Genomic DNA, 15,017 nt, shown 5'->3' with positions numbered 1-15,017 from the left:
CAAGTCAACGGAATACCATAATCTCCTGGGGCATTTAGCTGACGGCCTCATTCCCTCGATCCCAATGACTTGACAGACCTGCTCCATATTATATGGACATAACTTTCCCCCTTCTGGAGTCTCTACCACTCATTAAAGGCTACTGCATGCAACAAGCTGAATGAAAGGGAGATTGTCCAACACATTCCTATGCATGGTATGGGTGCCTGCCTGCATGACCTCGTTGAAAGCTGCCGTAAGCCAGCTTCCAAGAGATCCCAATGCCTTAGAAAGAAATAAACAGGAAGCCTTCTCTCCTGGGAACTTCTGGCACGGGAGGGCTTGAAGGGGGTGTGGTTAAAAACCCGAGGGATTGGAATCTTGGAACATATTTGGGTTGAAGATTGATTTAATGCTGATTAAAGGCTCTGGAATGTATGCTGGTGGTGGCTGTTTTCCTTCTATGGGGGGAACCAGATCTTCAACGAGCATTGAGGTCATTGGTGATTGCCAAATGGTCATTCCATACAGGAATGGTCTAGCATGCCATTTGCTTCTTGCAAGGTAAAAATTTTACTCCTGCCATGTCTGGCTGTTAGCACTGTAGCTATTCTTTTTGGCAGAGTTCGTGTTCACCTTTGTGCCCATTTTCTCCTGGTTTTGATACACTCTATCTCCATAGTCTTATTTCACTTGGAGGCTGTGATATTACAAGTACCTTTAATGGATTGTCATTTACATTTTGGGCAGTTGGGAAGTTATTGGTGTGGTAATTTGGTAGGTATTTTTGCCCTTGGTGAATGGCCCAGAAGCACCATTACACAAGCTGTAGCAATGTCATGACCTTGCAAAAGATTGATTACATTTTGTGTGGTTCGGCAAAGGAGCACCACAAAGTCCAGAAGTATGGGTAGAACTGTTGCAAGATATGTAGTAGGGGAGCAATCTACGCTAACCAGTTGACTTGTGATGTGTTGGTAACTCATTGACAGTGAAGATTAAGCAGACTTCAAGGTTGGAAAAGTTTTGGATAGTGAAGTGTTGCTTAGGTGATTGGATGTTGGTTCTTGAAACCAAATTAAGTGTAAAAGTTGGGAGGGTCATTTGGCTAAGTGATTTCCCCCCCAATCTCTAAAGACAATTTGTTGGGAGATTAAGGCAAATTTTGCATTGACTTTGTAAGCCCAGTGGGGCGTGCAGTGATAGACTCAACCATGTGTCCAAGAGATAAAGATATAGAGAGAGCAGACAGAGAAGGGAATAGGGATCTTGCATAGTACACCACATTGAGCGGGGAACAAGCCCCGTCCCCTTTCAGGAATTTATTCAGGAACAATCCACAGGCACGTTGGCTAGGATCAATACAATCAATGAATACAAAACAAATAGATATGCCGATGTAGGATATATCCAAGTTGATGTCGAAGTGGAGGCATGAGATCTCTGATGCCGAGCACATCACGGGGATGACCCACAAGTATCTCTCATTGGGCTAGTACCAAATCTAATATCCAAATCCAAGTGCAATGAATCCAAATCCAAATCCAAGTCAAAGTCCAATTCGAGATCCAAGTCCAAGTCCTAGTCCAAGTTCCATGTTGATGTCCAAGCTTCATGCCCAAGCTATATGTCCAATTTCCATCTTTATGTCCAAGCTTCATGCCCAAGCTATATGTCCAAGTTCTCCATGTTTATGTCCAAGCTTCATGTTCCATGTTCAAGATCTATGTCCAAGTTCTCCGTGTCCAAGCTCTATGTCCAAGTCCTCCATGTCCAAGAAACACTTATATAAAACTTGTTTTAATGGTTTTCGGGCGATCAAAACCTTCAAAAAGTAGTTTTTGGGTTTTTCGAGCAGTTTTAGGGTTTTTGAATTTTTATGTCCTCATAGTCCGTATAGCTTTACGGACCCGTACAATCGTACGGAAAGGTGATGATGTGGCACTGTAGTTGATGGAGGCGCTCTGAAATTAGCGGGCAACGATGAAAAACTCCATGATTTGGTTCATACATGATGATGAAGAAGATAATGTCCATGATTCAACGAAGATGGCAACGCGATGAAGAGGTTCTTCTCATAGTCATAGGGGACGGAGGGGACGGACCCTTGGAATGGGGAGACGCCGTCTTGGGAACATTGTGGGACGAGGACGGACGGGGACTGATGGACGTCCCCAGCTGAGCGTCCCTCACAAGGGATGGCGTTTCGGGAACAAATCTAGGAGGGGGCGGTTGTGGGGGACGGCTGCATGGGAACGCCGTAGGTTACTGTTTGGGCAATGGTCACATTTTTGACCTTTTTTTTGCCGTTTGGGAGGGGCTTTTCATGGGCCTTTAGCCTTGGCCTCTCTCTTGCCTCCCTCCCTATAAGAACACACACACACACACACTCCCACTCACACTTCAAGCTTTAGCTTCACACACACGCACTGTCTCCCCCTCAAGCGGCAAGCCTCAAGGGCCAAGGTCTCAAGTTTCAAGCTCTCACACAAGCAAGCTGTAGCCTCTCAAGATACACTCTCTCCCTCACACTCTCTCTCTCTCAAGCTTCACACACACACACCCCTCCCTCCCACGCACCCTCCCTCACACTCAACTTCTCAACTTCTTCCTCAGCTTTCAAGGCTCAAGCCTCACTCACACTCTCTCTCTCTCTCTCTCTCTCTCTCTCTCAAGCTATCAAGTGACAAGGAGGCATCCATCATCCATGTCATCCTCCTCGTGGTAGTGGCTCTTCAAGTTCCAACTACCCGTAGAAGGACGACGGGATGGACATGGTGGGACGAGGTCGATCACACCCCATCCCCTCATGGAGGTGGTGCACAGCCATGGACATGCAAGCTTTGCCCGTATAGGCGAGTGGGTGTTACTGACAAAGTAATTTTTAAGTGCCTTTCCTACCCCCGTCCCCGCTCCCTACATATGGCCGCCCCCTTCCCGTCCCCGTCCCCCCGGCCCCGTTATCGTCCCCCGTCCCTTGTGACTATGGTTCTTCTTCAACTTGATGCTCAAGAGAGGCTCATGCTTCTTTTACACTTTGGGAAGCCTTGCTTTTTGTCAAAAAGTGATGCTTTTGCTTTTTTTGCCTTTTACTTTGCTTTTGCCTTTTTGTTAAATATTATTAATAATAGCCAAAGTTCTTGATTTGTGCTTTTACAACTTCAGGGCCTTGCTTTTCGGCCTTGGAGATGCTTTTTGAAAGAGTAGCTTTTAGGTTTTTGGTCCAGTTTGATGTCCTCTTTCCAATGGTGCCTTCAGCTTTTGGACAACATAGTTTGACTTTTTTGCTTTTTTTTTTGCTTTTTGACCAAGACTTGGTGCTTTTTCCAATGCCGACTTTAGGAATCGTGTTCCCAGGTGTCCATCAACTTGTCCATGTGTCCGGGCATGAGTTCTATCATGAGGAGGGCCAAATAGTTACAAACTTTATTGGTACCCGTACTCTTGTCAGCAACATTGAAAAGGCTGAGGCTGAGATACTGCATGGAAACTTATGCAACCTTTTCACTCTACTGCCCTAAGAGTTCAGAGGCTTTCATTATACTTACACCATATGCTTTTCAGAATGAGTTGGATTGGGAGGTGTAGACAGGTATCAGTCTGGCAGGTCTTGCTCGCTTTTTAACTTTTTCTTGCAAAGGTTGTGTATGATCTCTTCGTGTTGGCTTGCACTCGCACGGTCTATTTGGAGGTGAAGTACCTGGTAGCACAGTTGTGGACTATTGTAGAATCCAACGATAATATTTTCTTGAAAAAAAACTAGCTGTTTCTGGTGTTTCAAGATTAAACTTTTTAGGTGATACCTACTCAATTACTTGCAGGTGAATGAAGAAGCTAGTGACAAGGTGCTTGAAGTTGAACAGAAATACAATGAAGTTCGGAGGCCTATATATCACAAAAGAAATGAAATAATCCAGGCGATACCTGATTTCTGGTTAACTGCAGTATGTACTGAACTTTTATTTTAACAGTTTCTGTGGCTGTCTGATGAAGAATAATATTTGATTGTTTAATGACATGTCTTTTGCATGTGAGTTGCTCTCATTGTAGCATTTAGTATTTAAAGCTTGCATTCAGGATGTTTTTTCTTTGAGTGGTGTGCTGCTCTGCTTGCTATGGTAATCAGAAAGGCTTGAAAATATTCCAATTTTATTTTGTGAATTTTAGGATGTGAGCAACTGAAGTAATTAGTGCTCGCTCGCAGTTTCTCAGCCATCCTGCTCTTTGTGAGCTCCTGAGTGAAGAAGATCAGCAGGTAAACTTGTTGGATTTCTTGAGTAGCCGGTGCCTGATCGAAATAGTTTTGAATCGAAAATACCTATTGAGAAGAAATTGCTACTTTATTGATAGGTTTTCAAGCACCTCCAATCTTTGGATGTGGAGGATTTTAAGGACGTGAAATCTGGTTACAGTATCACATTTGTAAGGAGATTCTTATTGAATGTGCTTTGTCGTGTTTGTCTGATTTTCACTCTGTATGTGGTATCTACAAGGGTTGCAATTTTTGAAAATTGTGGCTCTTACATGGCAGACTTTTCAGCCTAATCCTTATTTTGAGGATAGTAAGCTGGTGAAGGTTTTCCGCTTTTCTGATGAAGGCACCACTTCAATATCGGGTACCCAACCTCGCTGGAAGGATGGCATGGTATTGTTTTTTTGCCCAAAATTGAAGTAAATTGTGGAAATGACTTACACACAAGCTGCTTTAAATTCTGCACAGTTTATTCTGCCAAGATCTGATTAATTAGTTTTGATGAATGGCTCTTGAAAACTGTGTTTGGATATATTTCTGGTTCTGCTACATCTAGTTTGTTTGCTATATTTTTTCTGGTTGAAAACACACACTGATGCTCGTCACTTGTACCTAAAAGGGTATTGTTATTGTTTATGTATCTTACAGGATTTTACAAATGGAATACAAGAAAAAGAAGGGAACAAGCGGCCTTTTACAGAGGAGAGGTCTGTAAGTTTCTTGTGGTGTTGGATCAGTGGGTGCAGCCAAGTTTTAGAAGCATTCAAATATGTATTGTATCATAATACCTGTAGGATACATTTTCTAGTAGCTATCTTGTATATCATAGTTTTATAGGTGTGTGTTCAGGAGACCATGTCAAGAAACAGGAAACTCAGAATGGTGTAGAGTAACTGACAGTAATGCAGAGGGGGATTACCAAAGCAAAGTGAGGAGGTAGGTCCTCTGGAGGGATGATAAAGAGAAAGAGATCTTCCCCATAAGGATTTGGCTGGGGCTCTGTAAAGTTTACGAGATAAAAGGGGCTGAGGATGAAGGGCGCATAGTGGCCATTTAGATGTTTCACAAGAACCTTATATGTGTCGTTCACAAAATGAGAAAAAGTACCATTTTGCACAAGAATGGAGCCTGCCTCAGGGAGGAGGAGAACCTTGGAAGCTCCTGAAGTAATCTCTATCAAGTATACTGTAAGTGGAAAACTCTACACGGAGAGAAAGCAAGGGTTTTGTGCTGGCTATGGCAACGTGTAGGTTGTTGGGTTGCAGATGATGTTGGCAAGCTGTGCAGACGGCGGCAGATAGAGGCTGGGTCAGCTACATCAGAGATGGTTTAACGTAGCCATTGATGTGGTGGAAACTCCAATGAGAAGCGCACAATTCAGAGAAAAAATTTAGCATGGATGGTGATGATGGTGGCACTTCTGATGAGAAACGCACAATTCCAAAAAACACGGCATTGAAGGCATATGGAGCATAGCTAAGGTGGCTGTGATACCATGTTAGCATTCATGGTGCCAGGATGGAGCATGTGCAAAGAGAGGGATGGAAGATCAAGCCATGATAAGGTGGTGGAGAGAAAGAGAGAGAGAGAGAGGGGGGGGAGAGAGAGAGAGAGAGGGATGTGGTGGCAAACAAGAGAGAGATTGCACAATTCAAATGATGCTCATTGTTAACAGAACCACCCAAGTATGTGCTTTTATAGGCATCAAGTCCTATCCTTTGACCAAAACCTAATAAGGGCTGTTCACACCCAAAGAGGGTGTGGGTCTTTGTGTCCATTGGTGAGGTTTTGGATCTCCAGAATGGTTTGAGGGGGTGGTCAACACGGCGAGGCGAGAAAGTGTTGGAGTGTTAGTAACACGTTTGCAAAAACACTTCCTTATCTGTTTGAAGCGTTTGGTATGGGGGTTTTTACGTGGCTCCACATGGCATCATAGAGCAAGGGACGGTGAAGAAAAAAAGACGCGTCTGCAAAAATGCTCTATTTTTGATAAAAAAAAAAAGAAAAGCTCAAATTGTCCAAAATTGATGCTGCCACCCTTGGAATTAGGGTGCATAGGGCCCAAGAATGCCTTTGTGGGAAGTTTATGCACAGAAATCAGCATGACCAAGGGTTTTTTGTGCAGCTTGGCAAAAAAACTCAAATTTGAATTAAAAAAAAAGAAAAGCTCAAATTATGCAAAATTTGATGCTATCACCCTTGGAATTAAGGTGCACCGGGCCCAAGAAGGCCTTTGTGGGAAGTTTTTGCACACAAATCAGCACGACCAAGGGATTGCAGCTACACAAGCGAAGAAGCAGGTATGCCTTTTTTATGAGTGCACCAACAGATGAGGCCTTCAAAGAACATAAAAAATAGGGCTGAATTAAACTAGTTTTGAAACGTACAAAATGTTCTTAAAACAAATTTTGTCAAAACAAAGTCTGGTGGATGAGGACTCTTGATCAATAATACTGCATGCCTCAACCTTTTGAACGGATGCACAAAGATGAATGAAGAGTCTGATGCACCTGGTCTTTAAAGTTAGCCCCGGAGGTTTCCATCATAGTTCATACTAGACCTTAATGTCTTCCTGTGTCTGTAGGTCATCTAGTAAAGTTAGTCAGCTCATTATGTACACTTTAAAGGATTTACCTTTTAATTTGTAAGGCTCCTTTGAGACATGGCTGCAGCAAAGTTTTGCGCTTCTTTTTGACGCTGCTGTTCTTACCTCTTCAGTGACGCCACAACACCTAAGAGGATTTGGATGCATATGGTGTCTTGTCTTGGGTCTCTTATTTGAACCTGACAGCAAATTCATGCCACTGGGTCGTGGCTCCTATGTGTTGAAACTTAGACTTAAGCCCTCCAAGAGTGCATGTTGTTGCAAAATTCTTTCTGGATGCACATATCAATATTCAATATGCTAGTGGCTGGCAGCAGTGGCAATGATTGACGAAGAGTGAAACCGGCCTTTAGGGAAAACCAAAGTGTGGTAGACTAACTATCGCAATAATACGGCTGCAAATCAGCAAAGAAAACAGTCAAAAGGGAGCTAGAGTGCTCCTATAAGAAAACGACACCTGTTGGCCCTAAAGCTTGGCGCCCCTTTCGGTATTTCTTTATTCGCATTCAAGGAAGAGTTCAATTGAGTACAACATGGCTAAACATGAAGTAATAGCATGCCCAATATGTTCATACCTCTGATCCTCTTAGCATAGAACTCTCGCAGAGTCTTGTGCTAATTCCAATACACAAACCTGCATCCCTTTATGCCAAGAAAATACGTTCAAAAGGTCCCGAACAATGTAGCCAAGTTGCCCTTACTCGCAGCCAAAAACATCAGCCCACAAACTCGTCCAAAAACACTGTTTTCCCAATGCAATGGGTGCTTTATTTTTAATAATTTGTTGTACATGGTAGGTACGAGCAGCTTTAGGGTTTTTGTCCAAAGAGGAACATGTCCTTACCCATGGATGAGTCGCTCCTACTTTTGAACAGCATATGAAGTAGCCAGCATGGCAGTTGTCACGTGCACACACGTGGACATGCTAGTCCCCCTGCTAATCCCTGGTTAGGCAGCAGATGTCGGTTACGTACGGCTGTGTGTGAATATATGCTCTTATGTGTGTGTGTGTGTGAGAGCATATCTTGATATAGAGTTCTACACCCACTATTGGGCACTAATGACGTTAGTGGGGATGTCGGTAGTATCTAGTCCATACTACGCATAATGGAGTTGATAGTTATATAGTCCTGTGGGTTGACTACCATGAGTATATAACATGCACGTTCCTAAAAGGTGAATTTGGGCATGTTCCTGGATTCATCTAGGTATATATAGATTTAGGCTCAAGCAAGGAATAAGATGCACATGCTTTAGGTGCCCAGTCGGCCCGGTCTTTTGACACCAATCAGGGGAAGTCAGCATGAGTATATAATATTTTGATTTTTTGTGCTTGCCTCTGCTGGCTATCAGCAGTCAGATTGCTGTAGGGGATCTCCATCGGCCTATCAATAGCAAGCAACAGTTCACTCATAGGTCATCTGACCCCCACTCTTAGGGCAGCTCATAGTCAGTCATTAGGCACTCTTTTGGTCGAGAATTCTGTCTTGGGAAGGCCAAAGGCCATGGAAGTTGTACCGACATACATCTTATTGTACCATATCAATATACTGAAAATACAACTCATTTCTCTCCTGTGTCAAGCATTGTTGCATGTTCCTAATCAGTAGGCTTCGGGCTGGAGCAAGTACAGCAAGGCTTCCACTTGGAACTGCAGTTTCGCAACAGCAGTTTTCGTGTGAAGTAAACGTCTGCGTTCAGCTGCATTCAGTGTTAAATTAAGCACCACATATTCATTGTTGTTTCCTTCCTGTTGCAAGTACGAATTAGAAACCTGAACCGGTGGCCTGTGTTGTGCAGTTTTTTCAAGTGGTTCAGTGACACAGATCAGAAGGAATCTTCAGACGGTGTTCATGATGAGGTATTTGCCATCTAAAAGGAAAATCACCCAAAACATTTTTATAGAGTAGTACGTGCTACAGTCTACTAAGATGTGTTATGTAGGTAACATGCCTTCGAATTGGAACTATGTGACAAAGTATGGCACAGGTTTTTGGAGGTCTTCGCTCAGTAGCAGCAAAACAAACTCGATAGCATGGTTTTTGAGTGCTGTGTTTTGATGGACTATTGTTAGGTTTAATATGTTAATATGAACTCTTGTGCCTTGCCTTTTAGTGTTTGACAATGTAAGCTTTGGCATCGCCCAGGTAGCAGAGATAATAAAAGAGGACTTGTGGCCAAATCCCTTGAAGTACTTCAATAATGTGAGAGCTCTTTGGATTTTAGTCTTGTTTAGCTTCACTATTTGTAGCTCTATATTAGTGTTTCATCCTGAGTTCACAGGAGGCTGATGATGACGACGATGAGCTTGATGATGAGGATGCTGGAGACGACGACGACGACGATGAAGATCAGGTAAAGAGAAGATCACTAATCAGTTAGTTTTGCATATGCAGCTATACCCAGCTTGCGGTAAGCATAGGGGCTTTACGTCTCACGCATGTATCGGTGGTCAAGGCCTGAGAGCCTGCTTGCCTTACACCACCCTCCCCCCTCCTCCTCCCCTCTTCCATGGGAGTTCTCAATTCGTTGCACTAAGGAGTGTATTTCTCTTCCTGACAGGGTCATTGTGTGTGCATGCAGGGCAATGGTGCTGAGGATGATGGTGAAGAGGAGCCTGATGATGAGGATGACGATGAGTAGATATGTTTTGTTTGACAACTTCGTGAGCAATATATGTTCCATGTAATTGGGACTGTGAATGTTATCTAGTCTCCTGGTACCGTTGGGTTTTACCAGTTGGGTTAGTAGGATGACTCAAAGAGTATAGACTGGGTATCGCTGGTTTGGAGGTCTCTTTACAGGCTGTATATTGAGGCAGGTAAAGCTACAGGTCTTTTGCTTTCTGTAACTTAAACAACTCAGAGGGGCTGTAGTTTTTCTCAGTTTGTGGCCTTACGCTACCAGGAAGTTTGGGATGAATCAATACGACACTTCGTTAGGCAATTTAATAGTTTGTTTTCATTTTCCTACCTAGGATGTGGTTATCAGCTGTGAACTTGGCCAAATGTGGGGATTGTGTTGTTCCTCTGAATGAAGAGCTGGGGCCATGTCACCTCATTTTGTGTATTTTAACAGCATTGCTGGTGATACATAATCTAGATTATGGTCTTAGAAATTATGGGTTATATCTCTTTCTCTGTTGTTTTAGCTGACATTGATATCTTTTGAAGACTTTGTACAAGTTCCGCCCATCCAAAGCGCTTCAATTTGCCCAACCAGTGAATGTTGAGTTGAGTACTCTGAAGTGCTAGCCTCCACCATGGTTGAAAATACCCTCCATGCGGAGAAGTGATAGAAACTCAGCTTGATAAGGTGACCTATCTTTATGCATTATTATGTGCACCTTCTCTCGAGCGTCAATGACGTAAGTGCAGATGTCTTAGCATGTGGCCTGATGGAGTCCATGTTTTGAAGCTTTTAGAGGAAGACGCATGGAGTAAAGCGTGCACCTTGGTTTTTGTTTAGGAAATAACATTGACTTTCTATTTGCGCGTGCTCTCATGGCCTATTTTGCCCTTCACCTCCTGAGTGTAGTGTTATAATGTCAAGACTAAAAAGATTTGTGCTTGAGCCATTCCTTACTCTTGGAATTGATGATCGAGAGGAGGGATGCCATAGCACACACTCTAATTTATCCATGATGAAGTTATAATTTGAAGTTTTGTGAGTAGACCCTCGTGGAGTGAAGGTCTCTCTTTGGTCTGTTAAGTTTGGGAAATAGCAAGAGCTTTTCCATTGATACGAACGAGAAGGTATGCCTACAGGAGAAAGAGATGAGGGCGCCTTAGATGGCTTGGTTGCATTGAGCTCTCCATGTGTGCCATGCAGCTGTACTACGCGAATCTCTGATATCTTGCTAGAACTTGGTTAGGAGGAGCTAGAACTGGCACTGTGGAAATTCAAAGGTGAGAGACCTGATTGGCTAGTCCCCCAACTTCTCCTCATACATTGCTATTAAAATAGAGGAACATTGGGAATTTGGTTGTCTTGATGGAGCTTGTATAAATTTTATTTGTGGAAGAGGGCCATCCAATCATTGAGCTTGTTTAGGGTTTGAAGGTGTCCCAAGTCAACCTTCTTGAATCCAATATGTATTGTAGCATGGATATGGAGTCTTTTTGGTGGTTTTAACTGTATAGGAAATGTTAAAACATGCTCAAGGCATTTTGGAGTGAGCACAAGATTAAATTATTGCATCTTGGTGCATAGATTAGCTACCTGTGTTGGCTACTCAAGCCGGAGGTCCTTGGCTCTTGAGATTGAATAGGCAGATTTGTTTTTTTCCCAAGCTTTACCCACATCAGAATGCTCATGAAGTGGGAGTCCACAGTGTAGCAAGTTTGAGTGTTGGATATCAAAGGCAGAGGGTAGTAAATGATGGGTTTCAATGTGGTTATGGGGTATGCTTTATGCGGTAGGCAACAATTAGTTCTTGTTTTCTTGTTCGTTTATGTTCTTTAGAGCTTCCAAGTTTTCTTTATGACGATAAATGTCTTTATGAGGCTAAATTGAGGATAAATTTGTCTTTCTTCAAAAGTGAGATCATTACAACATTTGATAGTTGCTTTAGATTTTTCAAACATGGTTGTCTTACAAAACTGGCTTCGCGAAGGTAAATTTATGCCTCTATATGTAATTTTTGTTCCCAATGTCTCAAAATTTAGGCATAGCAATGTTGCGTCAATTTTTGAGCTGAAGGTACTGTTGTAAAATTGGTTGTTCAGGTTGATAGGTCAATTCAAGCCATTGCAAAGGAAGTTTTGGAATTAGGCGTCTTTGCATGGCTATGAGTACTTTGAATTCATAAATCGTGTATTGTCTCAAGATACTTGGGTTACCACCACTTGAGACATTCTCAAACACGCTTGCTTATCCTTTCTCTTTAAGGGTGTAATTTAGCTCTTTTGCATTCCATTTGTAGGGAGCAACTAGGTGATTGCTAAACATAATAAAAACAAGGTAACAAAATAAGTAAATATACTTTACTTCAAACCTAACCTTGGTTTAAATAAACACATACATCATCATTTTTATTTGGTTGTTTTGAAACATGTATCATGTGTCATAGAAGTTACATAGGATGTGCTTTGAGTTATGGACAAGTGATGTGTGACAATGAAAATGTTTGGGGTGTGACTATATAGAGACACCTTGCTAAATTATGGTGAGTTGGTGAGTTGCTAAGCATGAAGCGTTCCATAGTTGTACATGAGTTGCTTTATATTTTGAAAGATTATATATATATATATATATATATATATATATATATATATATATATATATATATATATATATATATATATATATATATGTAGAAAATCTTTTGTTGTACACGAGTTGCTTTATATTTCAAAAGAGTATATATATAGCACTTGTCATGCCCCAAACATTTTCATTGTCATGTAGCACTTGTCCATAACTCAAAGCACATCCTTTGTAACTTGCTAATAGCACTCTAAACAATTGCATTATTGTGCACGGCCCTCTATGTTTTGTAGAAGATTTTACTTGCTTCCTCACTCTAAACCATCAGTGCTATCAATAGCTATATTAGGACCCCTTTAGTCATCTAAGTTTACTAGTGCTATTACAACTCAAGGAGGGGCCAAGACTCCTCTTGTCTCTGAAGGTATCCCATGCTTTCTCCTAGTGAAGCACATCCTTTAATCTACACAATGGCAGTTACAAACCATGTCGACACTCTCTAAATGGTGTTTTTCAATATAAATTCCATCATCCTATTAAACTTTTTAATTTCTCACTTCAAATATAGTTATACATAGGCACATGCACATTTACTCTAAGCATAAAGAAAATCTAAAGTAGATGCATTTTCAAGGTTTACATGATGCTTACTCTTACCTTATTTGATATTAATGGATCCATACAGTTCTATGTTTCTGAAGCTTGTACTTAGTCAATTACTTTCTACAATTTCTTTTCAAATATCCTAATAAGGTACCACACATCTCTACCATGTTAAACACTTTCTTGATTTAAACATAATCATGTGATAACTCAAGCTTTTAATGCTATACTATCCTTGTTTCTTACCAACATCTTAGTCTCTTTAACCATTTGTACTTTATTAGTATTGTGGGTTGTGTTAACTCGGTTTCACGGGTGCACAAATATCTTTTCCTCTCTGGTTGCTACTCTTTATCAAGGTCCACTTTTTTGTTTTTGTTTTTCGGGTTGAGGTCAGAGACGAACACGTTCGTTTTTGAGACTCTTTATCGAGGTCCATTGTGCTAGGCATAAGGGGATACCAATACATGGATTCTACTTTCACTACTACTACGATTTCTCTCTTGTTTTCGTTCTTACCAACTCTAACAAATGGCTAATTTGTCTTCTTGCAGGAGTGCTCACGGTCTCGGATGAATCCAAGTGTTCATGTTTACTCTTTACTTGTAACGTGGGTGACTGTCTGTATGTGTGTGTGTGTAGATACAAAATGAAGTGTATGAAAGAGGTATGTGATATAAAATAGTGTTCAAGTGGTGTGTGACGACATGTCACACTTTTTTCTGAGTGTGTGGCACTCAATTTTGTATGATGATGTGTTAACTCAAATTTGAAAAATTTGTGAATAATGATGTACACTTTTGTGGAGAGTGTGTGTGATCCAAGTTTGTGTGGAGAGAAAACCAAGCCTCTTCCACTGTCTTCTCCGTCACCCTCAAGACTATGGTTCCTTGTGAAATTTCTATCCAAGCTACATAAGGCAAGATATAATGGAGATTTCTCTTCCATTGGACTCTCATAGCCCTTTCCACATTTTCACTCTCTAGCCCTACACTTCCTCTTGTTATCTCCTCTTCTTCTCATCTCTCTTTTCTCTTCCTAGACCCACTTCCTTCCACTACTCCACCCTAGTATGAGATTTCAACCACAAGCTTGCTCCTTTACTCAAGAGAACCCTATGCAAAATTTTCACACACATCTTGAAGATCAAGCTAATCCATGAACTCATGTAAAAACTAACATGATAAGAGCTCATATGAGAGCTTGAGCACTCTAGGAAAGAAGTACCGCAAGAAGGAAAGAGGACAAGAGAGCTCTCAAAATTAAAACGAGTATGCTAAAGTGTATTGAGTGTAGATATTTGACTTTATAACTTCACTTATGGATGTTCACACTTATCCGGTGTCCATAAATCACTTATAACCTAGTCTAGTCTCCAACTCCTTATTAAGTAGCTTCTAATTCAACAAATAAGGCCTAGGCACATCCTTATGCATATCACGGCCCACGACACCATTTAACTGTTTCCTTGAAGCTCCAAGCCAAGGATGATTTTTCATCAAGATGTTGGGTTTTAATCTTTGAGTGTTGGAAACCAGTCTCTTTAATAGTCAATATAGACCTTTAGTTCATGTCTAATCAGCATATTTGACCTTAGTATTGGCACCTTTTATCATGCGGAACACCCTCATTTTGTCTTCCCTTAACTTCTCCCACCTAGTACTCTTCTTTTAGGTATTTTCTCATCTTTTTCACATTACCTTCATTTTTCCTCCCTTTTAATCTCTCTCTCTCTCTCTCTCTCTCTCTCTCTCTCTCTCTCTCTCTCTCTCTCTCTCATGGAGCCCTACTATGAGGACAGTAATGTTAACAACTGCAGTGGTTGACATGGTTTGGCTTGCTTGACCTACTGTTAGGTGCTTTCAATCTTACTCGCGCAGGTAAGAGGGCGGTGGAACATATAAAGAAGTCTCTTACCGTGAGCTTAATGTCAAATAGGAAAATTCTCGGATTTAGTGTATAAAGACTAGTAATAGAGGCCGGAGCATCTTTAAGTTTGGTTGGCTTAGTGTGAAAATAGTCACTTGTATATAAGTCATTTTTGACAATAGGCAATACATAATCATTCCCTTGCAATAGTTTACTTGTGAGCTTTCCCTCTTTCATCTTTTTGCTTACTTGTATGCTTTTGAATCTTGCTTGCTTAACAGATGCATGCTAAATAGGTTTGATTATAAGTTTTCTTCTTGCAAATAGCTTCTTGTTCCCCTGCCAATGTTCGCAAAGGACCATCTCTTCTTGCATCTATCTAGGCATTGAAAGCTCTCCCTTCACTCCTTTGGCGCAAGGAGCATTCCAATGTGATAATGAAGTGAGGACATGACAGATGAGGTAGCACAACCACAATGGGAAGTTGCATTTGCGGTCGAA

The 15,017-nt window shown here is 41.4% G+C and overlaps 1 protein-coding gene across 1 annotated transcript in view; it reads left to right on the top strand.

Moving 5' to 3' along the window:
• The window catches only part of LOC147627107 (NAP1-related protein 2-like), a 10,656-nt gene extending 702 nt beyond the window's left edge, over positions 1 to 9,954 (top strand). Inside the window, exons 2-10 of the mRNA XM_086815683.1 lie at positions 3,801 to 3,923; positions 4,184 to 4,234; positions 4,330 to 4,401; positions 4,511 to 4,624; positions 4,880 to 4,938; positions 8,637 to 8,697; positions 8,984 to 9,040; positions 9,120 to 9,191; positions 9,420 to 9,954. Of these exons, the coding sequence (XP_086671809.1) occupies positions 3,801 to 3,923; positions 4,184 to 4,234; positions 4,330 to 4,401; positions 4,511 to 4,624; positions 4,880 to 4,938; positions 8,637 to 8,697; positions 8,984 to 9,040; positions 9,120 to 9,191; positions 9,420 to 9,479 (669 nt within the window). The 3' untranslated portion in view covers positions 9,480 to 9,954. The remainder of the gene's footprint in view (positions 1 to 3,800; positions 3,924 to 4,183; positions 4,235 to 4,329; positions 4,402 to 4,510; positions 4,625 to 4,879; positions 4,939 to 8,636; positions 8,698 to 8,983; positions 9,041 to 9,119; positions 9,192 to 9,419) is intronic.
• Positions 9,955 to 15,017: the final 5,063 nt, after the last annotated feature.

This window comes from Cibotium barometz, chromosome 21 (assembly GCF_041138505.1).
Source record: "Cibotium barometz isolate CiBa-2024 chromosome 21, ASM4113850v1, whole genome shotgun sequence".
Lineage (NCBI taxonomy): Eukaryota > Viridiplantae > Streptophyta > Polypodiopsida > Cyatheales > Cibotiaceae > Cibotium > Cibotium barometz.
The sequence above is the reverse complement of the archived record's forward strand: the minus strand, read 5'-3'. Positions and strand labels throughout refer to the sequence as shown.